At 40.5% G+C, this 26,320-nt stretch overlaps 2 protein-coding genes and 1 long non-coding RNA gene across 3 annotated transcripts; 2 read left to right on the top strand and 1 right to left on the bottom strand.

The window, feature by feature from the left end:
- Positions 1-2,018, bottom strand: LOC310922219. Its single transcript, XR_014592346.1, has 3 exons — positions 1,780-2,018; positions 1,194-1,246; positions 1-73 (listed from the first exon to the last, which is right to left on the bottom strand). It is a non-coding gene; the product is annotated as an uncharacterized lncRNA (long non-coding RNA).
- A 529-nt stretch (positions 2,019-2,547) lies between these two features.
- Positions 2,548-15,563, top strand: LOC310922205 (protein ERGIC-53-like; the record flags this gene model as incomplete). Its single annotated transcript, XM_083882643.1, has 13 exons — positions 2,548-2,731; positions 3,513-3,667; positions 3,751-3,858; positions 4,323-4,384; positions 5,110-5,209; positions 5,993-6,116; positions 6,472-6,530; positions 7,122-7,254; positions 8,058-8,254; positions 8,361-8,431; positions 10,607-10,757; positions 11,493-11,614; positions 12,664-15,563. The coding sequence occupies 13 exons, from the start codon at positions 2,548-2,550 to the stop codon at positions 12,698-12,700; spliced, it is 1,503 nt and encodes a 500-aa protein (XP_083738769.1). The 3' UTR covers positions 12,701-15,563.
- Positions 15,564-17,753: 2,190 nt separating this feature from the next.
- LOC310922211 (complexin-4) lies at positions 17,754-25,729 on the top strand (the record flags this gene model as incomplete). Its single annotated transcript, XM_083882649.1, has 3 exons — positions 17,754-18,302; positions 20,179-20,266; positions 25,502-25,729. The coding sequence occupies exons 1-3, from the start codon at positions 18,136-18,138 to the stop codon at positions 25,727-25,729; spliced, it is 483 nt and encodes a 160-aa protein (XP_083738775.1). The 5' UTR covers positions 17,754-18,135.
- Positions 25,730-26,320: the final 591 nt, after the last annotated feature.

The raw sequence follows: 26,320 nt of genomic DNA, 5'->3' as shown, positions 1-26,320 counted from the left end.
TTTCTTTTTCCTTTTTTCTCCTCCTCATCCCTTTCTGGTGTGGGCTTGTTAATGTGTCCAAATGCTCAGAGCTCTGGAAGATGAAGGAGAGATTTAGAGTTAATGTGTGTTCAGAGGGGTCTTGACTTCCCTGATGAGATCTTTGGAAAATATCATGGCATTTTAATAAGAATAACGACAGAGAAATTATACCACCTATTTCCAGGCAGAATTTGAGGCAATGAAGGTATTTAACTTTCTGTGATTGTACAGAATTATGATTATACAGATTATCATCCCGCCAGTGCTCTCAGTCCCTGTCAATCCAAGTTTCAGGCCAGTGGGCAATTTTCTGTTTTCTTTGCTGAGCCTTCATTTCCCTGTTACTGGGTTTGAATTCAAATGTAATTTTCAGGACAGAATTCAAGAAAGTTCTTACAAATAGGAAACATTCTTTGTTTCCTCTAGTGAGCTCATGTGGCAAAACAATTCAAAGAGACTTAACTTGAAGAGTCTAAACTCCTAGTATCTATAATTCTGGGGGTCTCTGGATGTTTTCCTGCATGTCACAGCAGATTGGAGGGCAGCTTTCCATGCCTGGGAAGAAGACTTTTAAAGGCATTTCCATTTTCAAAGGAGGTTTTACAAATCCTCCACGCACAATTGCTAAGACAGTGTCTATGCCAATGCCTCTAAGTGGCAAAATTTCAGCCTCCTTTCACCTGTGTGGGTGAGTGGGTAAGAGGGAATCATTTCAAGGCTTGTGCTTTTGGATTTCTAGTCTCCTTCTGCGCGGTTCTGGTATTTTATTGGCATAAATTCTGAGGTTACTGCCAAATGTAGGATAGAGACAGGACAGGGTCTCATGCTGCTCTGTTTGGATCTTTGATGCACACACCATTTTATCCTCCTTAAGTAATTCCAGAATTTGAACTCAAAAATTACTTTCTAGATCTTTATAGGAGAGAAAAACAACTGAGTTTTGTGTGTCTAGAAAGCTGTCAAGAAGACTCTACCAATTCCCTTCACATCTCCCACATATATGCTCTAAATATGCAAAACAGATTCATAAATCAGGGATGGTTTAGAGTATTGTTAGATGAAAGGCACTATACAAAGCAAAACATCAAGCACTTCTTTTTATAGAAAGTGTTAACTGATCAAGAATATTCAATATATTTATATATTGAAATTCTAAAATTTGTCTCAGAAACATTTTGCTTGCCAAGTCTCATCTGGTCATACATTTGTTTACTCGTTTGTGTAGCTGAAAAAGAAGTGAGAATGTAAGGGTTTACTTTCACCCATGCTGAAGAAAATGTGTGCGATTTTAGAAAAAGAACTTAGTCTCTCCTGAATGCCTCCAAGATCATCCTCTTCTTTAGCAGGCTCTGAACCTACTGAGTCTTAGATTGCTCATATTCACAGATTAAAGAAAGGATGTCAGAATCAAACGGGTATGAAAAATGTAGAACAAAACCCAAAGACGTAAAGAAACTGAAAAAAACCCCATCCCACTCCTGATAATTATTTTCTTTTCCAATAAGGCTGTAGACAGGCTGCTAAATGAAAACGGAGAGAATGAAAAAGGACGCTCTTAACTGCTGGTTCAGGGCTTGATTTAACCCCGAGACAAGCCCTGCCCCTGCCCTGTGACGCTGCACACGGACTGGCAGCCGTGTTTCTCGCCGTGTTTCTCGCCGTGTCAGTGCCGGGGCTCTCCCCAGCTGTCACCACTGTCACCTGCCCGGGGCCGCCCGCGGCCGGGCGCGTCTGTCACCTGAGGTTTGTTTTGCTCACCTCTGCGGAGGGCTGGCCTCGCACGTTCAGAGAAACAGTGTGGATTTTTCTGCGGGACTTCCGACTACCCTGCAAATTAACTGAAAAGAGCAGTGCGGTCTTTGCTAAGAAAGTAATATTAAGGGGAAAGAACAGATTCTTTCTCTTTCAGACAGGCTGTTCACTGTTAGCCGCTCGCAGCTGCCCGGGAGGCCGCACGAATGCGGCGGACCGGCACACCAGCTCACAAGCGCGGGGCCCCTCGGGGCCGAGGCACCTCGGCAATTCACCGGTAGGGACCGGGATGGGGGCCCCGCTCCCACCGTGCCCGGCGGCCCGGTCCCCGGCGGCCCGGTCCCCGCCCGCCCTCAGCCCGGCCCCGCCCCGCCCCCAGCCCGGCCCGGTCCCCGCCCTCAGCCCGGCCCCGCCCGCCCCCAGCCCGGCCCGGCCCGGCCCGGCCCGGTCCCCGCCCTCAGCCCGGCCCCGCCCGCCCCCAGCCCGGCCCGGTCCCCGCCCCGCCCTCAGCCCGGTTCCCGCCCTCAGCCCGGCCCCGCCCCGCCCTCAGCCCGGTTCCCGCCCTCAGCCCGGCCCCGCCCGCCCCCAGCCCGGCCCGGCCCGGCCCGGTCCCCGCCCCGCCCCGCCCTCAGCCGGTTCCCGCCCCCTGCCCGGCCCGACCCCGCCCTCAGCCCGGCCCGGCCTCTCTCCCCGCCCCGCGCGCGCCCGCCCCCGCGCTCGTCCAATCAGAGGCCGCCCCGCTGGCCCTGTGCATCGCCGCGCAGCTTGGCCAAGATGGCGGCGCCGCTCGCCCCGCTGGTGCTCCTGCTCGCCCTCGGCCGCCCGGCGCTCTCCGGGGCACAGGCCACGGAGGGCGCGGCGGCTGCGCCGCATCGGCGCTTCGAGTACAAGTACAGCTTCAAGGGGCCGCACCTGGTGCAGGCGGACGGCACGGTGCCGTTCTGGGTGCACACGGGCAGTAAGTGCCGGGCGGGGATGGCGGGGCCGGGCCGGTGGCGGTCCTGAGAAGGAGGCAGCAGTGTCCGGTCGGGGACGCCGGGTCTCGGGGAGAAGCCGCGGGCGAGGCTGGCAGTGGGTGCCCTCCGTGCCCTCGGACTCCACGTGGCACCGGAGGGGCAGAGGAGATCCTGCGGTGGCGGGAGAGTGCCCGGAGCCCCCCGAGCTCCCGCAGGCACCCGCGATCCCCTGGTGCGGGCCCCGGGCAGGGACTCGTGGCGCTGTCGGGAAGTGCTGATGTGTCACTGCGGCCGCGCTCCGGGTCGGCCCGGGCCGCGCTGCCAGAAAAACTGTTGGGTTCCAAAGCTCGAAATGCAGAGTGTGCCTTGGCAAATAGGACTTGGTTGAACAACGTTTGTACGGTTTCTGTGCGCTCTGGATTAATGGTTCCGAAAGCTTGTTGCCTTTCCTGAGTGTCCCCCTTTGTGAAAGGTGTTGACACTTACAGTTCTACCTTCGCATAGTTTCTCTGCAATAACTTCTGCTGTGGTTTTGGGTTTTGTCAGACTTTAATTTAGTTGCTACTGCTTAATTCTTAAATGTAATCTTTTTACTTGACATTATGCTGCAAGTGACATGAGGGAAACTGTCTCTAGATGAGGGGGTTTGCCCTGCTTTCTCAAGAAAATAATACCTAAAACAAATGTTATTTAATGCAAGCAAATGAATCTGTCTCTGAATGTATGCCTGTTGTTCTTTTACACTGCTGAACAGAAAGTTAGAACATCTTGTTTCCTTTCTAGATGCCATCCCAAGTGCAGATCAGATCCGTATAACGACCTCCTTGAAAAGCCAGAAAGGCTCAGTGTGGACAAAAAACAAATCAATATTTGAATATTGGGAAGTGGAAGTGACCTTTCGAGTTACAGGAAGAGGTCGCATCGGTGCTGATGGATTGGTAGGAGCAGTTTGATCTAACTGAGAAAAATAGATGTGCTTTAAAAGTGAATCTTGACTTATGACTTTTTGCTTTCTTCATAGGCAGTCTGGTTTACAGAAGAGCAAGGCTTGGAAGGCCCTGTTTTTGGGGCAGCTGATAAATGGAACGGTGTTGGAATTTTCTTTGATTCGTTTGACAATGATGGAAAGGTTGGTTGGAAGGAAACTCGTAGCAAAGATAACAAATTAATTTCCTGCCTGCTGAGGAAAAAAACTAGGATGTTGTTTTCCTACTCTTCCCGTCTTTCACTTCAAAGGGAATAAAATAAAACAAAACAGTCAAGTTTCCCTTATATGGGAAACACCAATTTCTATGTGTGTCTTCAGAGATGCTCTTTTTCATGGAAGATATCTGCCTTGAGTAGCTCAGCAGCAAAGATTTTGTAGCAGATGAGGATGACAATTAGTGTTTTCAATTCTCAGTTTTCCAGTCCAGAATGATCCTGAAACTTAAACAATACATTGTAGGACTGCTTTGGTGCTTTTGCTTTCCCCGCACAACTTTGGCTTGCTTTTAGGCATTTTAGACTGATTTAGTAGAAGGCTGTCTGAGATGTTTCTGATATTTCCTTTCAAATTAAACTAATCCATTTGTGTGCCATTTCTTTCCCTAGAAAAACAATCCGGGAGTGATTGTTGTAGGCAACAATGGAAAGCTGCTGTATGACCATCAGAAGTAAGTTTATTTTCAGTGTTATTGCTGAATGCTTGCTTTTGAATGATGAAATATTCCATGAAAGCCTTTGAGAAGCATTGTAAAGGCTTCTTTCATATGAAACTTTGCTTTTTCCTTTACGTTTGATGATTTGTATTTGTTAAAACACTGCTTTGGCAGTAACAGCAGAGAGATTGGCAACTGATGGATATTTAAGTGGCATATGCCCTTTGGGATGGATGAACTCAGATAAATGTAGGCACTATACAGACTTTTGCTTATGAGGAACCTCCATGCACAGCTAATAACTGGCAGAAGTGACTACCTGAAAACTAATTGCTATTACTAAAATTAGTTGGATTAATTTTGATTTCTGATTGTTTATCAACAGCACAATGGATACCTTTTTCGATTTTGGAGAGGAGTGATGTCTAGCTCAGTTGGTACAGTCTCTACAGCTTATTTCCATCTAGGTTCCCAGGCGCAGGAATATATCTGAAAATTATATCCTAGAATGTATCTTAGAAAACAGATTTCTCCATTGCTACATTCCCTCTGCATTGTGTCCTGTGTACAGAGTGCAGTATTGGAGATCTCTGCAGAAAGATTAGTGCAATTACAGAACAGCCTTGGAAAAGTTTGCATATTGAAAAACTGGGATGAGGTTGCTTAGTGAGAATTAGACACTTTTGGCCCAGCTGATTAATCATAACACAGGGTTTTATTGATGTTCTCTTTTTGCACAGTGATGGATCCACGCAAGCACTGGCATCTTGTCAGAGGGACTTTCGGAACAAGCCCTATCCTGTTCGAGTCAAGATCACTTACTACCAAAAAACACTGACTGTAAGTTTGAAACAACAGAATTACTTGTCTTTCTCAGCTTCTTAAATGTGAGACTTTAGTCTTGTTGCAACTCTGAAAACCTATATTAAAACCCACTGGTATAAGGGTGTCTTTAAGACTTCTTAAATACTATTCAGCTGATTGTGAATTCCTTCTAGATAAAGAGAGAAAAATACTCATGTGGTGCTAGGTTGTGAAAGCTACAGTGCGTGCTTGTTGGCTTCTGATTCCTTCTGGAAATGTGCTGTTCATATATTCATATGTAGCAGCCATAAAGTGCAAAGCTATCATTTTGTAGTAGAAGTTTCTCTAAAAGTAAACATGACTGCACCTAGAAGAGGGCGGACCTTGTACTGTGTTGTAATGGGAAAAGCTGCCTGTCACTCTTGAATGAAAGTTAAATTTCAGCCTCCAAGGCTGCTCTGTTTTCACCTGGGCCCTGATGCCTCCTCTAGGAGCTACTCTGTCCCAGATGTTGCTGTTAAACTTAGCAGTTCTCTCTTTCTCAGGGGGTGCATTTGCAGACTGGCAGACTCTCGCTAAACTTTGAATCAGAACTGCAGGGGATGACTGGTGTAGATCAGTTGCCCAGAATCTTCTTAGAATGTGGACTCTTGCAAATAGAATGCTTATGTAAAATGTCTCTTTCAGAAAAGAAATAGTTTTTGGTTTCTGGTATGAGCTGCTGAGTTACAAAATAAGTTGTATTTTGTGAGCATTACTGCAAACTGACAAAACACTTAACACAAATGTGATGAAAATCCTAAGTGTTTGTCCTTTTAGGTATTAATTAATAATGGCTTTACTCCGGATAAAGAGGACTATGAATTTTGTGCCAAAGTGGAAGATATGGTGTTGCCATCACAAGGGTACTTTGGAATATCTGCAGCCACTGGGGGACTTGCAGGTGGGAAATGTGAAAAATTACAGCAAGTGCTGTGGGGACTTGCAAGGCCTTGCAGGAGAGGTTGGTTGGGTGGTTGGGTTCTTTTACTACCTGTGTTGAGCCATCATACCAATTTTGGACCATGATGATGTAATTAACCCTCTTGCAGTCCCAAATTACTGACATGCTTTGGCCTTTTCCTGACTCCAGCTAAAGAATTTTTGGTTTTTCCTGACCAAGCCCCTTTATAGTCTTATTCCCCACTCCACAAACTATTGGGAGGATGATGGTTTTTTTAAGATCCTTTGCAAATGGAAGATTGGCTTGGAAATTACAGACATTTGTAAGGTGGTTTTGTTTTGTTTGTTGAATACAGATGACCATGATGTGCTGTCATTTCTGACCTTCCAGCTGACTGAGCCTGGGAAGGAAGCAGTAAGCATTTTTATGCATTATTGGTAAAATATTTTATTGTGCATGTTAATTATTTTATATGCAGCAACAGATTATGGTATTTCCTCTTAAGTCACACGTTGCAGTCCTGTTTGACAATTTTGGCATGTAGCTGTGCTGTTATCTGGTTTACAAAAGTTATACTAGTATTGTAATGTTTCAGTTATATTGTCATTAATATTCTCAAGACCAGAATTCTGGAAGCAACACTGAAGCAACAAAACTTGTGATGCTAAATCAAACTATGCAGTACTACAAAGTACATTTTCTTTTGGAAGTGGGCAAATGTCTGTTCTCACTTTCAACTTTACCTACTTCTAGAATGGTGCTGTACTGCTAAACAGCTTTATCCTTGTAAAACTTGTTTTAATTTTCTGTTGGGAAAAATTTCTGTTTGATCTCCCATGTGAATTTGGAGTTTTTCACTTCAGCTAAATGTATGAATGTGCTGCAGTAATTTTGTGTTCACATCTGAGATCTGAACAGCCTTGCTGCAGACTCAGTTATGTTAAGAGTGGAGGAGAACATGAGAAAAATCTCACACGAGCCCTTCCCTCCAATAATGTTTTAAAGCCAACACCAGATGCAGAAATCCCTCAGAAAGATAAAGAGAAGTATCAAGAAGAGTTTGAACACTTTCAGCAAGAATTGGATAAGAAGAAGGAAGAATTTCAAAGGGAACATCCTGATGTGCAAGGACAGCCAGGCAAGTTATTTGAGCTGTTTTTCAGTTGTCCAGGAAAATATTTGTTTTCCAGGATGTTCAGAATTAGGGATACTCTGGCTGGTCTTGCTAAGCTCCCACTGATGTTACTTACATTATTATAAAATCTTCACTGGAGTATGTTTCCTGTTTCTAAAGTTATTCAGGTGGTGCCTGGATTAAGAACAAAAGGAATGATTGGAAACGTGGTGGGAATTATGAACAACAGAAGGGAGAGAAGGTCGTGCATCCCTCTGTAAAGTGGTGATTTAGAAAGCATGGCCTTTTTTCATTACTTAGAGGACATCTTTTTGGTCTGTTCTATGCACATTCATAGAAAACTTTTTTAAAGGTGGGCTAGTGCATATCTTGGAACATATGCTTACCATGGAAAAGATTTTTAATGCTTGGCTAATGATGGGGAGACAAGAACCTGATTAGTTGAAAATATTGTGGAAGCCATTTGTTACTTCCGTGGATTTTAATAGCTGTATGTGACTGCAAATACACTGGGAATGTACTTTGGGCATCCAGATGTGAAATTTCAGGTTGTCATCTTTATTGCACAGTGATAAGTTATGACTGTTCTAAAGGTCCTAATACGTTATTTTGAGCCGCATTTTTGAGATACAGCTCAGCCTTTCTTTGATAAGAAATAATCCCTTTGCCAGAGTCTTTTGGACTTTGGGATGGTGAAGTTGTAGGAGAAGGTAGATGGATGTGGCCATGTTAAGGGAGAAGAAGAATGATCCAATGCAACTTGTGAACGTGCACATGCGTAAGAACCCCTTGTGCTTTTTTCTTAGCAGCAGATGATGTTTTTGAAACTGTGAGTGATCGTGAACTGAGGCAAATATTTGAGGGGCAGAATCGAATTCATCTGGAAATCAAACAGCTTAACAGGCAACTGGATATGATTCTGGATGAGCAGAGGAAATATGTCTCTGCAGTCACAGAGGAGATTGCCAAAAGAGGAGCTGGGTTTCCAGGTCAGCAAGGACAGGTAAATAAAACCCATTGTGATTCAGAGCCCAGCCTGATTTCAGCAGTGGGATCCATTTGTTTTTTCCAAGATATGTTGATCTTTTTTCTTCCCCCGTCCCTACCAGGTTTCCCAGCAAGAGATAGAGACAGTTGTGAAAACCCAAGAAGAGGTCATTAGACAAGTAAAAGAAATAAGGTATTTACCTTCCAAATAGTATGGCAGTGTTTTGAATTTGATGATTCAAATTGTGTGTATTATTTCAGTGGGATAATATTGACAAACTTGATGTTTGTGTCAGTTCCTTAGTGAAGACTCCCTGCATATATTGAATTTCTGTAATAAAATCAGTTTGTGCCCCAAGGATTGCTAAGCACCCTAATTTGTCTCTTTTTTATCATAAAATCCACTTCAACAGGTAAGTTCAGCCACATTAAAAACAGTGAAATATATCCCTTATCTTGAAGGTGCTATACTGCTGAAATAGATCTGTGAAGATGCTTGTGTTTGATTGGGATGTCTCAGTACTTCTTTTAAGATGTTTTGCTGTTGCTGTCTTAATCAGGAATGGTTTTAAGCTGGTTTAGTCCTTCATTTGTAGCAGCTAAAACATTCCTTACCTTGTATTTAAAAAAAAAACAGGAAAACAATTCCTTCAGTTGTGCTTTTTTTCCCCCTGTATTAGTTTAAGGGCAGCTCTTGTGATTTATCTAAGTAGGTCAGCTTTTTTGTCGAATGAAGATTAGAGTGCTTCCATTTTTGCACTTGTTCTTCCACAGAGGCTTTTATGTTAATATTCTTGACAAATCTTTATACCTTGCAAGCAAATTAGATTTTCTTGTTAACATTGGCAGTCTGCCCTTTTAGTGACTACTTACCAGCCTGGAGTTTGCGTAACATCATCCTAATACTTTTCTTAGATTAAAAAAATGCTTTATTTAGAGAGAGAAATAAACAGCCCCTTGGGGCATCGCTTGTCATCCCGCAGGAAAAGGACTTAGGGGCCTAGTAATTTTCTTGGCAAGATTGTGCATTTCTTAATCACCTGATTACAGAAGAATCTTGCATGTTCTTACAATAGAAACTGTCAGCAGGGTGTTATTAATGCAAAAGTCAATATAAATTCAATTTGATACAGCCCGTGTCTATTAAGGGAAATTATTTTGCTTTTAACAAAGACTGGATCAGTCTGGGGGAAGGTGGGTGGGCAGATTTCTGTTCAGTATGTAGAGATGGTTCTGTTAGGAGGGAGAAGAACCAAGTGAGTGTCCCACTTGTTTTGTAACACTCTGGGGTATGTGGAATGACAGAATTACTGTCAGTGGTTATTAGACAGTGGGTATGATGAGTTATTTAAAATAAAACTTTCCAGTGAGAAATTTCCTTCTAAAATACATTATTATAACACTAACTGCAAGTCCAGGTAAATGAAAAATTGCTGACCACTCTACAGAGAGTTAGGAGTGCTCCATGAAAGCATTGAAATACGCTCCCATCTGAACCAAATGGAAAGTTTTAAGTAAATTTAAAAAAAAATCCAAAGGCATACATTTTGATTGTCTATTCTGTTAATAATGAAGAGATTATCATTCACATGATAAATATTTTAGCTGTGGAATAATCCTCTTTGCAACTCAAAAGAAACAGCACAGTAGGGGAAAATTATATAAACATATTGATTAGAGATTAAGGCTTTTTTCTCTCATTGACTAGTTTACCTCAAACCAAATTAGTTATGAAAACTTAACTTTTTCTGGATTTAATTTCATTTGTTGTAGAAGCAAAATGAATCCACAATAAGACAATATTAAGTATTATGACAATGCATATGGGAATTGAGTACCTCATATAAACGGTAATCACAAAACAAGGATGTATCTAAATCTTTTCTTATCCCTAAAGCCTCTTCCTTATTTTTATTTCTTACATGACTGCTTTTATCTATTTATTTATTTATTTATTTATTTATTTTTCAGAGAGCTTTTGGATTTCTTCAAAGATTGCATTAAACTCTACTGATCCTAAAGCCTTGGCAGGCACCTCAGACAGAGCTGTTGTTCTATGGCCCTCATCAGGCAGGCAGGCAGGCAAAGCAGATGTCTGGCAACAGAATATTTGTTAGTTCTCATTCTCAGTGTGACTGAGAGATGGGGCACTCTACAAATGACAACTGTATGCACAATTAACTACTGTTAAAAATCATAGTTTGACTAAAAGATTATTTCTTGAGAGGTATTCTTGAAATTTGCTGCCTTTTCGTGCAACTGTGTATTTCTGCCTAATTCTAATGAACTGAAAGCTGTCCAGAATAACCACTGTTTGTACAAAAGCTGGTGTGTGTTGAAAGCTGGTTTGTTACTGGTCTTGTTTCAGAAGTTCTGTGACTGATGCTCTGAGATCCATCAGTGGGGCTCAACACCCTGGCTCTGCAGGAGTCTATGAAACGACTCAGCACTTCAATGACATCAAAGAACACCTTCACGTAGTAAAGAGGGACATAGAACATTTAGTACAACGCAACATGGTAATTTATGTGCTGGGAGTGTAAAGCATGAGTGTAACACAGCTTTCTTTGGCTGTTAGTGAAAAGCTAGGATGAGCCAGCATGCAATTTAGGGAGCAATTAATCCTTCATTAAGCTGCTTCGCTAAAACTATGCTGCCTTGACCTAACTGCATGATCTGGGTCTTGATGAGAAGTTTTGCACAAAGAGCACGATTTTTAGTCTAATTTCCTGTGGAAACAAGGTCAAGCAATTAGGTTTTCTGGGTGCTTTTTTTTTTTTTTTTTTTTTTTTTTTTTTTTTTTTTTTGTGTTTGTCCCCCTACTTAACAGCTCTGTACAGAGGGGAGATTCTGTGGTGCTTCTGCACACAGGGAGAGCTTTAATCAGGGGAAACTCAGGCAGGCTCTGCTTCAGGCTTCTTAATGCAAAAAATGACTCTGTTCACATTCAAGAGTACCTTAGGCTAGCCTAGGTAGCAATTAAGTTGAATTAGCTTATGATCTGTAGAAGGTTCTTGATTAATTTACTGTATTTATCTATTCTTTCCCATATAACCCTCAATTTAACATCAGGCAATTTGTCTGAGAAATGTTAAAGTGGGAGGGGAGAGTGAGATGAGGAGTAATATTATTTTTCAGAGTACTGTCATTTCTCTCCATTTTCTGCTTATGTTCTGTTTTTTACATCACATTGCAAAGCCCCTGTTTTGTAAGTCTTTTGATGGGATGTCGTTTGCCTTTTTCTTGGTTTTTAGCCATCCGGTGAGAAACAGAAGTGTCCAGAGTTGCCACCGTTTCCATCCTGCTTATCTACAATGCATTTCTTCATATTTGTGGCAGTGCAAACTGTGTTATTCATTGGTTATGTCATGTATAGGTAAGTCTTGTGTGATTTAAAGACAGCAGGGCAAGACAGTTTTGGAACTGCTGACTGATGCCATTGGAATGGTATCATTGTGTTAATCTTGTTAAAACAAGCAATCATTCAAATTGGAAGAGACCTTGGGAGGTCTCCATTCAATCTTCTGCTCCAGATGGGGTCCACACTGAATTCAGACAGAGTCATTTGAGGTTTAAACTGGCCAGGTCTTCAAAACCTCTAAGAATGTAAAATTTACCTCTGTTTAAGAACCCACTGGAAATGCTGAATTATCATAAAGATGTTTGGTTTATTTTACCCCCACTCATCTACCGTGTATCAAGTGGGAGCTTGACCTGACTGTTGTGTCTTTTTTTAAATCTAAGCAAATCGGGATGGTCTTTCTGTTCTCTTCCCCCTCCTTCTGATGTCATAATATTGGAATTCTATTTGCATTGATGAAAAGGACAACCTCCATGCTTGGTAGTCTTTTTGCCATCAACTGGAACAATGATTTCCAAGACAAACAAGGAGCTGGTCTCCCTCCACTTCTTTGTGATGCACTTGTGATTCCTGGATGTGGTTGATCTGCAATGTCTGTGTCCACTAAGAAAATTAATGATTTGCGCCAGAAGGAAAAGGAAATCCCATTTAAAGTCAACTCTTTCCCTGCTTAGTTGCATGGGTTTCCTTTTCTAAGATGATATTTAGGTAAATCAGCTACTGAGAAGCTTCAGAAAATGTTCAAGAGGATTTTAAAAGTCAGCTTTTTTGTTCTTTCATTGTTTCTGGCTTGTGTCCAGAATGTGGGGTTGTTTGTTTGTTTGTTTGTTTTTTTCCTTATGTGTCTGCTGCAAAATTGGAATTAAGTGATGCTACCTATGTCTTTGTGAATAGAAAAAAATTATATTCTGTTTTCGTGATATGACTTATATTTTCTCTAAGTCTCTATTGATAAGGAATGGAACCTTCTAATCCTAAAATAAATGAAAATTTAAAGCAGTTAGCTAGTTTCAAGTGGAAGATAATAAAAGACTTGAAGAATTCTTTTCTGCCTTTTCTTTCAGGAGCCAACAAGAAGCAGCAGCCAAGAAGTTCTTTTGATGACGTATTCCACTTGTGTGTACATAACAGCAGTCTGTATACACAGAAAATTCTACACTTCTGTAAATGAGGGAAATTTTAGTGTTGGAGATACTTCAATATTATAAATTATTGAATTTTGTTAAATAAAATGAGTTCTCATTTCAAGTGTTCATGCTAAAACCAGAAAGCAAATGCTGGATGGGGGAAGACTGTGCGCCCTATCTAGGTCTCTAGGTCTGTGTTTTCAGCTGACTTTTTCATAAATACTGAAAGGCAAACTCCCCATTCCTCTGCTGTTGTTAAGAGTGCAGAGGAGGAGTTGAAACACCCAGGCTTGGTGTTTGTTCAGAGTGTGAAATGCAGATGGATGATTTGTGCAGAAGACTTGCTACTAAGTGTCCTGACATAGCAGTTAAAATAAAAGAGAAGTAGGTAAAAAATCCCAAACCTCAAAGAACCGTTCTTCTGTGAGGTTTGGTGATTTTTTTTTTTTTTTTTTTTTTTTTTTTTTTTTTTTTTTTTGTAAAAATTTATTGTAAATGTTTTGTTTACCACTTGGATTTGACAGTATAAGAATATTTTCATTAATTCTTACTTAAACACTTTTTAATATGTGGACACAAAGACAGGCCTTTAAGACCCTGACTCTTGATACCCGATATAAAAAATTATACAGAACATGCAAAGAAAGACTTCTCACCTTGTTTTGTGGTTTGATCTTGGGCAGTAAGAAAAAATGTGATAAAGCAACTTCTTCAAGTACATTGTGAGGCTGATTTCTTTTTTCATAGTTTCAAGTCTGTAATTTTTTTGGGAGATTTGTGGAACTTTTCCAGCAAAGATGATTGCTTTATCCATCTTCCAGTCTTATTGTATCAAGGATATGTTTAGTATGTGAACTTGTCTCTACTTTTCTAAAGCTGTCTAGTGTCTTTTCACGTATCAAGTACAGATCCTTTAATTTAAATCTTGACATGGTGAGTATTGTAATCTGCAGGTATTGAGTGTTAACCCATTTCTTCAGAAACTTGCTTTGGACATGTTTGTTAATCTGTAGAATCAGTATTTTGTGTCAATTCCTGCTTGGATTTCAAAAGCATAAGACTGAACATGTGATTTTGATACTACTTATCAAGTGAACATTTGCTTCAGGAAAAAAAGCAAACAGAGGGCCCAACTTAGGAATGTGAAATTAATTAATTATGCCTTGTTTACATATCTGTGGTAATTTTGTCCTTAAGTTGTATGTAGAATTAGAATAAATATTTCTGTGGTTTCCTAAATTCTGTAAAATACACAAATACATCAGGATATTTCACTTAGAACTGTTAATTTGTTTGTCTGAATCTGCAAGAATGATCTGTAATATGACTACTCCTATTGCATTTCTACAGTCTGCTCCCTTGGAGTGCAACACATGCTGCCAAAATTCACTGTAATGAAGAACACTTCAGTATTGTGCCTGTCAGTTTGGAGAAATTACAAATCTATGCAATGTATTTTGTTACTTCAAATACAGTGACCAAAAAGTGAATGTCTGTGCTATACTAAGAAAATGACACTGGCTACACACCAATTAACACATCTGCAGTATGGAGGATACTCCATGTGGTATAGCTGTATAGACTCATTTCTAAATTTGAGCAGATTTTGCTATACTAATGAGAGAGACTACTGCCTCAGGCTAATCAATGAATAAAAATCTTTTTGGATAAAGTAGAATAAGACATTGGAATTTATCTCTTTGGTTCTTTCAACACCAGCAAATATTTTTAGGTGCCTTGAGTCTAAGCTATTACAACCCTGACTCTTGTAATGAAACAATATATTTTCTTAAACGGTTCTGAAATTTTTCAATGGTGTTTCGGTTTTAGACCTTCTTGCATCAGTGCAACATCCAAACAGAACTCCTCTCACAGCAGGCTTTGCAAAACCCCTTATGCAGAAAGTATTTTGATAAATATCTGGCAGAATGAGGAGCAGTTCTGATGTGTCAATTGGAATGAGCCTGGATTTTTGTTACTGTGAATTTACCCACCCATTCCTTTGATTTAAAGCTGGAGCAGCCCATACTCCTGTTTGTCTGGTTAGAAATAAGAGCAGGTTTGGGGTGATGTCTAGAGGGAAACGTGAAGCCTACAGTTTGCTCTTCAGGAGGAGGCTGCTGGATCAGACACGTCTCCCACGTGCAATGAGAAAACTTCTGTGGTAGGGAACAGAAGGTCTAACATGGAACATCAGGTAACTGCTTCATCATTCAGTTCACAGTTGTCTCTCCTTGGAGCTTCCATAACTCACTGGATCAAAAGAACATTCCCAACTGCCCAGCTCAAGTTTTGTCCTGTTCTTGAAGTGATAGCAACAAACTGCGATTTTAAGAATATTTTTCAGTCAATGTAACCTCCTGTTAGATTTCTTTCAACAGTGACAGTATGTTTGATTGTTACCCAGTAAGATTTCACAGCTAGGAGTAAAAGACCTTGGAATGTGGTTGGACAATATTAGGGAGAATAAGTTATATTTGAATTGTGGATGATAAGTGCAAATATATGGCAATGACAGATAACAAGATTGTACTGGTGGAGGTTTATTAAACGCATGGTCACCCCTGAATCTTTCACAAGTCAAATGCACATTACGGTTTGTAAATGACATGGTTTCTGGTTTGTAAATTAACTGCTCTGGTTTGTAACTTTTGTGGGAAGAAAATCTGACCTTTCTCAATGGATCAATTGCTGTAACACCAAAAAATGTCTAGTGGTTTGGTTTTTAATTTTAAATTCAAACAGCTGACAGTTTCATGTTTGTTTCTCACTGATGTAAATTGATACTTGGAGTTCAGAGATAACCTCATTTGAATAAAGGTGCATATTTTTAGTAAGCCTTTTTCTTTTCATTTGGTACATGTCCATGAAATCTAAGTAAGTGTATTTGAAGCATTCTTTACCCTCAGTTCAGAGTCAGAACACTTAGAGTTCTGGCTTCAGTTATACCTGACACTCGGGAGTTAATGTCATTCTGAGTCTGAATTCCCTCTTCAACTCTCATTTTTCCCCATCCAAGAACAAGATTTTTAGTCAGTGGAGGAGAGGAATCCTGAGTTGAATCTATTCAAGCTGACAAAACCCTAAATACTTCTTTCTGATGAACCAGCTGCTAGAAAAGGCAACATCCTCTCGGTAGAGGGATGAAGCATGGGGCAGAGTCTGGTTCTTTTAAGAACACCTAAGTATTTTTGCATTATGTGACTGATAGGAACACAGAATCTAGAAAAGATTGGGAGTTTGGATGGCATTTTTGGGCTGGCCTCCCTCTGGAGTTTGCCTGTTTCAAGACTGAGTTTTGTGCTGGGGTTAGAGATCTGTGTGTTCCTTGGGTATGGAATTCAGGCTTTTATATAATCACCCATTTTCATCAGATAAAACAGGAACAGAGTCTTTAATTTTGATTTCACTTCAGCTAGAGGAAAAAGACAGATTTAAAGCAAAGGAAGTGGCAACATAATTAGCTGCTGTCTGTACGTTTTCATGAAGTCTAGGATTCCTGTCATCAACAAAAAGCAGTAAGTTTTTAACTTCAATAGAGCACCTGCCTGAAAACAGAATTACTTGGGGGGTACTGTTGTGCCTTTTGTCACCAGTCTCTCCTGTGTTTCTCAGCAGCTTCAGTGCCATTAAGCCCAGTAACTTTTAAAGCCCTCTTTGTTATCTTTGATTCCAAAATTAATATGGGAAAGCCTTTTGCTGATAGTGAGGTTAAGAGCTGGAGGGGAAGACCTCTTGGTAGTCTCTCCCCAAGCCAGTCCTTGCCTTGCTCAATCCTGTGAAAGCATCACTTTTAGCCACAAAATTATATTAGAAACATTTCTAGAGAGATCAAAGCTTATGGCAAAGTCAGGGAAGTTTCTTTTCAGTAAAGATCAACAACACAAAGCTTAACAGGTATCACTTCCCATAGACTTGGAGAAGACCCTTGAAAAATCAGTGTTTTCAAAGTTCCAGCTAAAAGAATTTTAAATAAAGATGAAGTAGTTCTTACTTGGAATTAATGATTCTGAGTGATAGTTTCAAAAAGAAAGTTACAGTTTCTTGTTTAGTCACTAATAATCCAGGATTTCAGAATGTCTTGGGGCAGGTTGTTTGTGGTTTGGGTTTGTGGTTTTTTTTTTTTTTTTTTTTTTTTTTTTTTTTTTTTTTTTTTTTTTTTTTCAGGGTTTTTTCTGTTCGGTTTTGTTTTGTTTTGTGGTTTTTGTTTTTTTATAATAGTAATAGGTTTGCTTTAATTAGAAAGGCTGCAATATAGATTAAGGCATTAAGCAAACTGGAATCCTCCCATCTCTCAGTTCTCATCAAAATTATGAGAGTGCTGGGAGAACCATTTAGATAATCAAAACTCCAGAATGTTTCATTAAGGCATGTGCAGTCGGATAAATGCTTAAAACCCAAATTCATGAACTTTGGAAACCTAGCAGGTGATTTTCTTTCCCAAAATAGTCTATGACCTAGGTAACAGATCCTGGAAATCTTTACCTGAGTAGACCTGGTGAGGCTAATGATGTGACTAAAGGTTTGAAAGATGAGGACCTACAGAAACAATTTACACCCAAATGTATCCAGACTGGTTTATGGTATACAGATTCAGATTTATTCATACTTTATCAGCAGTTAGGATTGCAAACATCAGGTGTTTTATGCAGCACCAAAGCAGGGGTCTAGATGGAGATAGCCTGTGGAAGAGCTAACAGAAACACAAGAAAAAGAACAGTAGGAAGATCTGACTTGCTTTCTTTGGGGTTACTTTCTTGAAATAAAGTAATCATAGCAGTGATGCCTCATTCATCTGCAAGATAAACTGACCATATGAAGAGGGGCTGAGGAAAAACCACACAAAAGATTTCCGTTCAGTGGGATAAAATATTCATGGATAAAAAGAATCAGGCATTTTTCTTAATGAAGAATTTAAGTTTTCAAATCTCAAATCTGAGGGGTTTCCACTGAGTAGCCTGAATTTTGCTATTTTACTATGGCTATTGAATCAAGCAGGTTTTCAATTCAGGTCCAGGGAATATTGTGATCTTTGTGAAAGTGAGAACAAGCTTCAAGACTGAAGATGTCAAAATGCCATTGCACACTATAATTGATTTTTGTGTGTGTGTGTACAATTAGCTTAAAGTATTAATGGAAAAAGTAGGTAGTTGCATCTAATGATTTTTTTTTAGAGTAATCTGAACCATCTGCCTCTATATATTAAGGAGTGCTTTCTTTAATCCAGATTATGGCTGACAAACTGGTTTTGGCATTCACGTTTCACTAGCACTGTGCCCTTGAAGAGCTGATGTGGCTGTAGAAACTCTCTCGCTTACAACTGTTGTGTTTGAAAACATTTTTTGTTTGGCTTTCTTGTAGTTGTTTCCTTATAGCTCCTTTTTTTTTTTTTTTTTTTTTTTTGAGAAGATGGCCTTTCTAATGAAAAGTATGTTGAGCAACCAGGTAAAGAATTTGGGACTTGGAGGAGGAGGGGAAGAAAGCAAAGAAGAAAGCACTCCTTCTGATCCAGCAGCAGCTGCAGGAATGACCAGAGAGGAGTATGAGGAATATCAAAAGCAAATGGTTGAGGAGAAGTGAGTACCTGTTCCCTTACTATGAGTACTGATTCTTGGTAACTTTGTGCAGATAAAAATAACCCAAGAAAAAGCCAAACATGCAGCTCTTCACTATTTTATTTTTAAAGCAGATAAATTTTTGCTAAAAAGACTTTCCAAAATAAAAGTTCCCCATCTGGAAATTATAAAATATTACGTTCCCTCTTCCTGCCCCCCCTCCCCATCCTGCAACTCTCTCCTATGCTTTCCTGCTATCTCCACAGCTTGATATGCCAGACTCATTCCTAGGTGATGTTACTTTATCTAGAAAAATTTTTCAAGATGTTTGTAGTGCAGGATTTAATTCTCAAATGTACATGATGAATTCTCCTAGAACTCCGTGTGGAATACGCTTTCAATACGTAATATTTCGTTGTCCACATTTATCATGGCAGACCTGAAAAAGTACTGAGTGCTCATTTATCTTGAGCAAAAGTTTAAGATGGTTTTTTTTCTAAAATCTACTAAATAAAGCAGAACTTTAAAATCTATTAAATCTCAAATTTTGTCTGTAAAGACAATCTTTATCACTTGCTGTGTTTATGAAAATGAGTAAAATGGAGGAGTTGGCATGTGTAGGAGTTTAAACCATGCATAATTATAAATAAAACGATTGACTTTTAAATCTCAAATGCATCTGTTCCTCTAATGGTCAATTACATAATGGTTGTGTAAATCCTACTTGTAAGATGATTATAGGTGCCAGGTTAATGACTGATGGAATTTGAGGTATCCAGGTCTGTATTTAGCATCAGACGTTTCCATCAGGAAGCCCTGAAGAGGTGTCATTTGGTCTGGAAAAAAAGCACAGAATGTTTTGCTCTGCCTTTTGTCAAGGGATATTTAAAAGGGAAATGACCATCTGCTGGCAGGAAGATGCTTTATGGAGACTGAGAAGAAATACAGGATTCCTGGGATAGGGAAATGCCTGAGGAAAAAAATTACTCCTATACTGTTTTGAAGTGGGGCATGTGTCCTTTCCCTGCTGAACTGCACTGAGAAAGCAGGGCAGGAGTACCCCTACAGGACAGTTAGAAACTCTAAGAGAAAAAAATTACTTCAGGATGAGGTGTGGTTCTGTGTCAGAAATCTCTGACATGGGCAGAGCATGTTCTTTGTTCAGTGCTCCCTGGATTTTGCCCGGTGTTCAGCTGTGCAGGAGTAGAGATCGGAAAAGTAAATATGCCTTGCTGAACTTGTGCTCAGGCAGTTTTGAACCCGTAACCAACCAAGCGTTGGGTTCTTCTAAGATTTTAGGTTTGTTTGTGGGGGTTTTGTTTTTAAAGAGAGAGAAATCCAAAAACTCATTTTGGAAGCAGAGGAAAAGTAATATTTCCTTTTGGAATATTTTGTGCCAAAATACCTATACTCAATTTTGCAATAGAATTTCCATGAAAATGCTACTAGGGAAAAAATAAATTAAAGAGAGAGAGAGGTGAAAGGTGAGTGTTATCAAGTGTTACCAAAAATCTTTGAGAAGACACATTTTGCAAATAAATACATACATAATCTAAGAAAATTAAAGGGTGCAGACCAGTTCTTGAATCTAATGAAAACATTTTATAAAATCACAGATTAAGTCAGTGCTTTTCCACACAGGGAAGTTTTAGAATTCATTGCCCTTGTGAAACAATGAATGCACAAAGAAAGACCAGGAAAACTCACAGGTGACAGAAGCACAGGAAGTGTGGCCCCTTGGCATCACTTCATTGGTATTGCTCCTTTTGTGCCTTTGGACAAGTTACTTATCTTGGGGAAGAACTCTGGTGTGTAGCTTTTTGCAGCCAAGCAACTGGTTCAGTGCAAAAGACTGCCTTTATTAGCATCTTGAAGGAACATTTTTTCTGATTTCCAGGATGGAAAGAGATGCAGCATTTGCACAAAAAAAAGCAGAGCGAGCCGTTCTGAGGGTTCACCTGAGAGAAAAGTACAGACTGCCCAAGGTAAGCCTGCAGCTCATGAGCTCATCTAGTCCAGAGACCAAATTTCAACCAATTTTACACTGCCCATTCCTTTTTCTTTAGTGATCCCAGCACTGTCAAATATTTCCAGGAAAACCAAAATATTGAAAGCAAAAGCTTCAAGAAACTTTAAAAATATTTTTTAAATTATTGTGATATTTTGTAAGCTTCTGCCACGGGCAGGAGAGAGGTAATACAGGACAGAGTACTCTTTCGAGAGGTTTGGATCACACATTTGCTCTGACCTGTCACTACTGGGAAGATGTTGGCATGTTTCATTTATACCCCTTGAGGATATGTGTGGTGGTTCTTAGCAATTTGAGAGTTTATTTGTATTACTCACCTGCCAGCTGTGAGTCATTGCCACTCATTTTCTAATCAGTACTTTCCACTGCTCTTTGATTAATTAAAATGGAGGAAGGCAAAGAATCCATCTCCTGTAAATTTAACTGCTAAAAATTGTAGTGCTTACTCCAAACAAGTAATTTAGGGACTCATCATCAACAGAAAGAGACCAGCACGTGTATCCTCACATATTCAAACTTTTAAATAAGTATTTAAGGTGAAGTTGGGTCACCTCCCAGTGGCTATGTCTCTTCTAGAGGGAGGCCAGGTGACAGCTGAACTCAGGTAAGATGTATTCCACCCCTAAGAGCCTGGTTCTTTTGTGCTCTAGCTGGACAACATGCCTTGCGGGTGAGTTTAATTACAGAAAGATTAATTATGCAAAAAAAAAAAAGTCCAAGATTTTAAGTGATTGATTGGATTGGAGGCCTAAGTCTCTAAACACCAGCATTTTAATTAGCAGCTGAGGAGTAAAATATCATTAAGCTTTGCTTTCCTTTTGGAGGCGTATGCTGAGACAGCTCCTGAGCAGCATTTACCCAGCGTCTCGCCAGAGCTTTCAGCTCCAAGAGGGGCTGCTTTGGAAAGCTCCAGGATACTCGAGTGCCCAGGTCTCAACTAAACATCAGTGGAGCTGGGTATCTGGTTTTCAAATTCTCCCACTCGCAGCTTTTTTCAGTTTGAGATGGTGTCCAGATCACCAGTCCCCCTTGCCTGAGCACCTCATAGACACACAAGTACACAGTGGTGATCTGACCCATCTCCAGCAGGATCTTGGCTTTGGCATGTACTAAGTGCTCTCTGGGACCATATTTCAGTACTAACAATAGAAGATTTTCTCCAAGGTAGGAGAGTAGCTCTAAGCCAGAAAACAATATTGCAAGGTACTTTTCTTCTACATTTGTTTCTCGCTATATAACATTTCTTGGTTTTCATCAGCCCTTATGAAAACATGTTATAGCAGGAAGAAAATGAAATTATTTCATGCACGCTATATGTCCCTGAAAAAGAATTCAATGCTGTGATACAACATTCTGGCAGCAAATTGCTCTCAGACTTGTGATAATGCATTAAGTATTTTGAAAATTGAAAGTCATTTCAGGTAGCCTAGTATGGGCTGGAAACACTGAATATTACCAGTATCAATCACTAGCAAGCATTTTAAGTAAAAGCATGAAATTCAGAACTAAGCAGGGCCCCCTTTGCCATGTAAATCTAAAGCTCTGTGCTATCTGGGCCAGATTTATAAGAGAAAGTAGACCCTTAATGAACCTAATCCTATTAACAGAGTTGTCAACTTAGGTTTGTCATCAGAAAGATGTTTTTAGCCATGAGACATTTGATCTGTGAACAGCATTTTCATCTTTGGCATATCTAGTGCATCACATCCATACAAAACATTAAAAAATATTATATAAATACAGACATTAATATTTTAATAATAATATTGATTAAAAAAAACTAAACAAACAAACAAAAAAACCCAACCAAACAAACAAAAACCCCACACCAAAACTCACCAAACTCTCTTATCCACTTGCTACCTTTTTCCTGAAGTGGGATTCAGTAATCAATGAACTTCTGCAAGGTCTAAACACGGGGGCATGAGTTGATGGTAAGCTGAAAACAGAGTTCCAGTGTCAGGAGGGAGCAGTCCCCACCCACCAGCCCTGTGCTCCAGGCTGTGCTCTCTGGATTCTCTGAGGGTATTTCTGGGGAGGAAGGCTGCTGGTAACAACATCTGGCTCCTCGTACCTACTTGTGAGGTACCTGCAGCACAAGGATGGTGGTGCTGCTGCGTTGCCAATTTTAAGTCCCACCTGCAGGTCAAGGCAAGGTGAGCTCTGATTTTGTATGTTACTGGTGCATTATAAGTGATAAATCACAGGATAAGGTCTGGAGTCAGCTACCTAAGGATCTCTGCACATCAGCATAGGTAAATGTTATGACAGGCTAAGTTAGGCATAAGGAAAGCAGTACATCACACAGCCATGCTGGAAAAGAGTTTGGTTCCCCTGTGGATTAATCTGTGAGCTTTGATCTTTTTTGTTTACAAGCAGACTTCATATAAACAGGGTTAAAACAGCATTTTCTCCTCTTTGTCCCTTAAGTTGAACAGAAGACTTTAACATCATTGTTCAGAGAACCGAAAGTGCTATTTAACGAGCAATACCAAACTTTGATTGTTCTCCCCGTCTGGAGGGCGTCGTCTCCCTTTGAGGGAGCTTGACAAAACTTTTAGTGAAAGAAGCTGTCTCTCCCTGAGAGAAATTGCTTTTCCTGCCCGGGGGGCATGGAGCTGTCTAATGTTAAACTGCATCCTTTACCTGCGGGAGCCAGAGACTGAATTTCCCGTGTGATATCAGATGGTGACCATCTCCTGCTTGCACTATCTTAATCCTTCCCCCTCTCTCGCTCATTCACATTTTTCTCATTTCTGTACACACTTAATGCTACAAAATAAAGTTGGTATCCTTGAACTGGACCTTTGCACCTTAATTTGGGCAGAAGACTTTACCATCAAATGGTAACAAAGCAGATACTTAGAGGTTTTCATCTCACATCCACCTGTGTTTCATAGTATATGTTAAGAAATCTATTGTATCTGTAGCAAAACACATCTGGGACTGACTGAATCGGATGCATAATCAGGGTCAAAAATATTACCATGCACTCGGACTCTATCGCCTATGCTGTTGAATTGTCAGAATAATGTCTGACCCAGTTTTGGCCTGGGCACTCTCCCAGGCAGTTCCCACGGCCAGTTTGGGAGTTGGGACAGGCATTCCCAATCGGCAGTTAGATGGGACCACCCTGTTTGATAGGGCGACAGAGTTCAATAGCATCCCAGTGGGTTTTTCCAGGCCAGCTGGCCTTGGGGCAAGAGACCAGTGCCAGGCATACTTAATCTAGTAGAATAGATGTTGTTTCTCTGTTCACTTTTCCATTTCAAATCAAAGCAAACAAGAATCAAATACTCAAATTTTAGAAGGAAGAGAAGAGCCCATACATGCATCACGTGCTTCTTTGCTTCTTGTTGAGGAACCCCACCCTGTTGAAACTCATCTTAGGTCTATTAAAGCTAAATGCCAAGTGGGTAGAGGCAGGTGGCTTAGGCGGAATTGTACTGCTTTAAGTATATCTCAATATATTCTCTTTTTGGTCAGAGAACACTTTGAAGTCCCAAACTGTTGCACATCGCATCTCAGACTTCCATAGGACACTGGGCTTTGGTGTAAGAACATGCTAGACAATGGTTCACGTTGCCAAAGATGTGAATCACTAGATTAGCATGCAGTGACGATGCCTTAATTTAGAAATAATTCTAAAGGAAAGAACGTGTGATTGTCTGATTAGGGGCACTTTTTCAGTAATCACATTTTTTTTATCATCCTCTACTGCTACTGGTGAGGATTTCAAAAGGGCTAACTCCTCTGATAGCCATCAGTTGCTAAATAAAAACTTAACATAATTTTTCCTGCTACACAATCAATAAAAAATACCTCTTCTGTTTCAGAGATTGTTTCTAGCTCCCACAGATTTGACTGCAGCAATCCTTACCCAAAAGGTGAAGAGATGTCCTCACCATTTTATCCACATAGTAACAATCCTGCTAGACCTCTCCACAGTTTCACAGGAGATATGGGGGAAGATCAGATTAAAGAGAGATACAGTCATTGCAAACATAAAATGTGGAAATATGGAACCATAAATAGTGGTTATGCAGCTGACCACCCCCAGTCTGCCAGTCCTTGCTAAGGCCTGCAACAACACAGACATTGCTCATATATGTCCTTGCATTCATTTGTCCTTTCATTCATGCAAAGTCCAGACCCCTCAGTCTAAAAAACACCTCCTGCTGATAGCATTGCTGCTTATTCATATCAGGCCTTTGCTGCTGTCATGCTTAATTTTGGAGATGTAATGAAGCATTAATGCTTATCTTTGATGTGTGAACTGTGTCAAAATATCCTGTTCTTCTGAACTCTGGATCCATCAGAATCCACCAGAAAACGTGAACAAAATCACCATTGTTTGAAAAATTGACATAATCCCACTGATGGAGTGTTTCAGTGGGCAGGCAGGAAGCAAGTGTGTAGTGCTTGCTGCATCTCAGCCCTTTTAATTGCTTAACCAGTTTCTTCTCCTGTCTCCTTCTGCTTTCTCAGACTCACAACCAACCTCCCTCCTCTCTTTTGTTGTCCAAGTTCTTCTATTACCCCACTTTTACCAGCACTGCAACACTGATTATGTGCCAGGAAGCCCCTGCTCTTCATCACAACTCAGAGAGGCCAATCAAAGACCTAGACAGAGTTTAGAGATAGTTTGGGAAGATGGGGACCCTTTCACCAGTAATTAATTCTGAAGTTTAATGCATCTTTCTTCCAGAAGGCTTCAGTTTACTGCTGATACCTAAAAATGCCCCCCACGCACCCCTCTCCCCAGCAATTGAATAAGGAAATGGTACCACAGCTTTTCTAAAGCTCTTGTTTCATTGACCAGAAGCAGACAGACACAGCAGCTGACAGGCTCAGTAATGTCCTGCAGCATGGTTTTGGGGCACACAAATAACTTGGAATAGAATTCCTGTGGTATCACCATGGCAAAGATTTCTAAAATGGCAAGTGACACTCAGGGCTTTAGTTTTGACTGAAGAAATATAATTGACATTGTCCAAAAAATCTTAGAACTTTCATGGAGGCTGATTGAGGCCCTGAATTCACAAGTTGCACCCAAAAAACTTGATTGAAAAATCTGTGCATCTGTTTTGGTTCTCCCTAAAAACCAAAAAAAGAACAAAACAAGAGACTCATTGGTAGATCCTGGGAGAGCAGAAATACTCTCATCTGCTGGTTTTATTTCTTACTTTAGAGTGAATTGGATGAGAATCAAATACAAATGGCTGGAGATGATGTGGGGTTGCCAGAAGACCTTCAGAAGATGGTGGCAGAAGATCAGGAGGAGGAAGAGGACAAGGACTCTATCCTGGGCCAGCTGCAGAACATCCAGAACATGGACATGGACGCCATCAAAGAAAAGGCACAAGCCACCTTCACTGAGATGAAACAGGCAGCTGAGCAGAAATGTTCCATGATGTAGAAGAGCCACCACTACCCAAGGGCTGTAACTTCAGTCTTGTTGCTGGGGCTGCAGAGGCAGAGCAGGCAGAGGGATGCACGTAGGTCTATAGCATTCAGTGTAAATATAGAAAAGTGATGAGAGAGAGACTTAAAACCCTGAGGGGAGAGTAAAAAATTACCTGCTGGGACTGCCTAGAAGGAAGTTAGAACTGATCCTCAGTTTTGAACATAACTTTTTCCCCCATGGAAAAAATGGCTTTAAAGAAGTTAATAATGGGGAAAAAATGTGCCTTTTTCCATTTTTTCCACGTGATTGAAATGCTATTAAATGTGTATGTTTGAACAAAATTGTACTTCTGATACGTCACATAGAGGGAACCGCTCATTTAATCCTACTTTCAGAAATAAACACGTATATTTCTTACAAAAATATGTCTGTTTCAAACATCTTGAGGCAAACACAGTGTTCAGATATTAATATTTGCTGCAAAACCTTGATTTTTAAAAAATCATCTCTGTACTAAGTGTAGCAAAAGGCAAAAAGTAAAGTATGTACCTCAATAGCTTGGGTCAAAAATGTTGTCATATACATTGAGTGGGGACTTGTAGG

This window comes from Zosterops lateralis, assembly GCF_965231275.1.
Source record: "Zosterops lateralis genome assembly, chromosome: W".
In the NCBI taxonomy this organism is placed as follows: domain Eukaryota; kingdom Metazoa; phylum Chordata; class Aves; order Passeriformes; family Zosteropidae; genus Zosterops; species Zosterops lateralis.
Note: the sequence above shows the minus strand (reverse complement) of the source record. Positions and strands in the feature narration are given on the sequence as shown.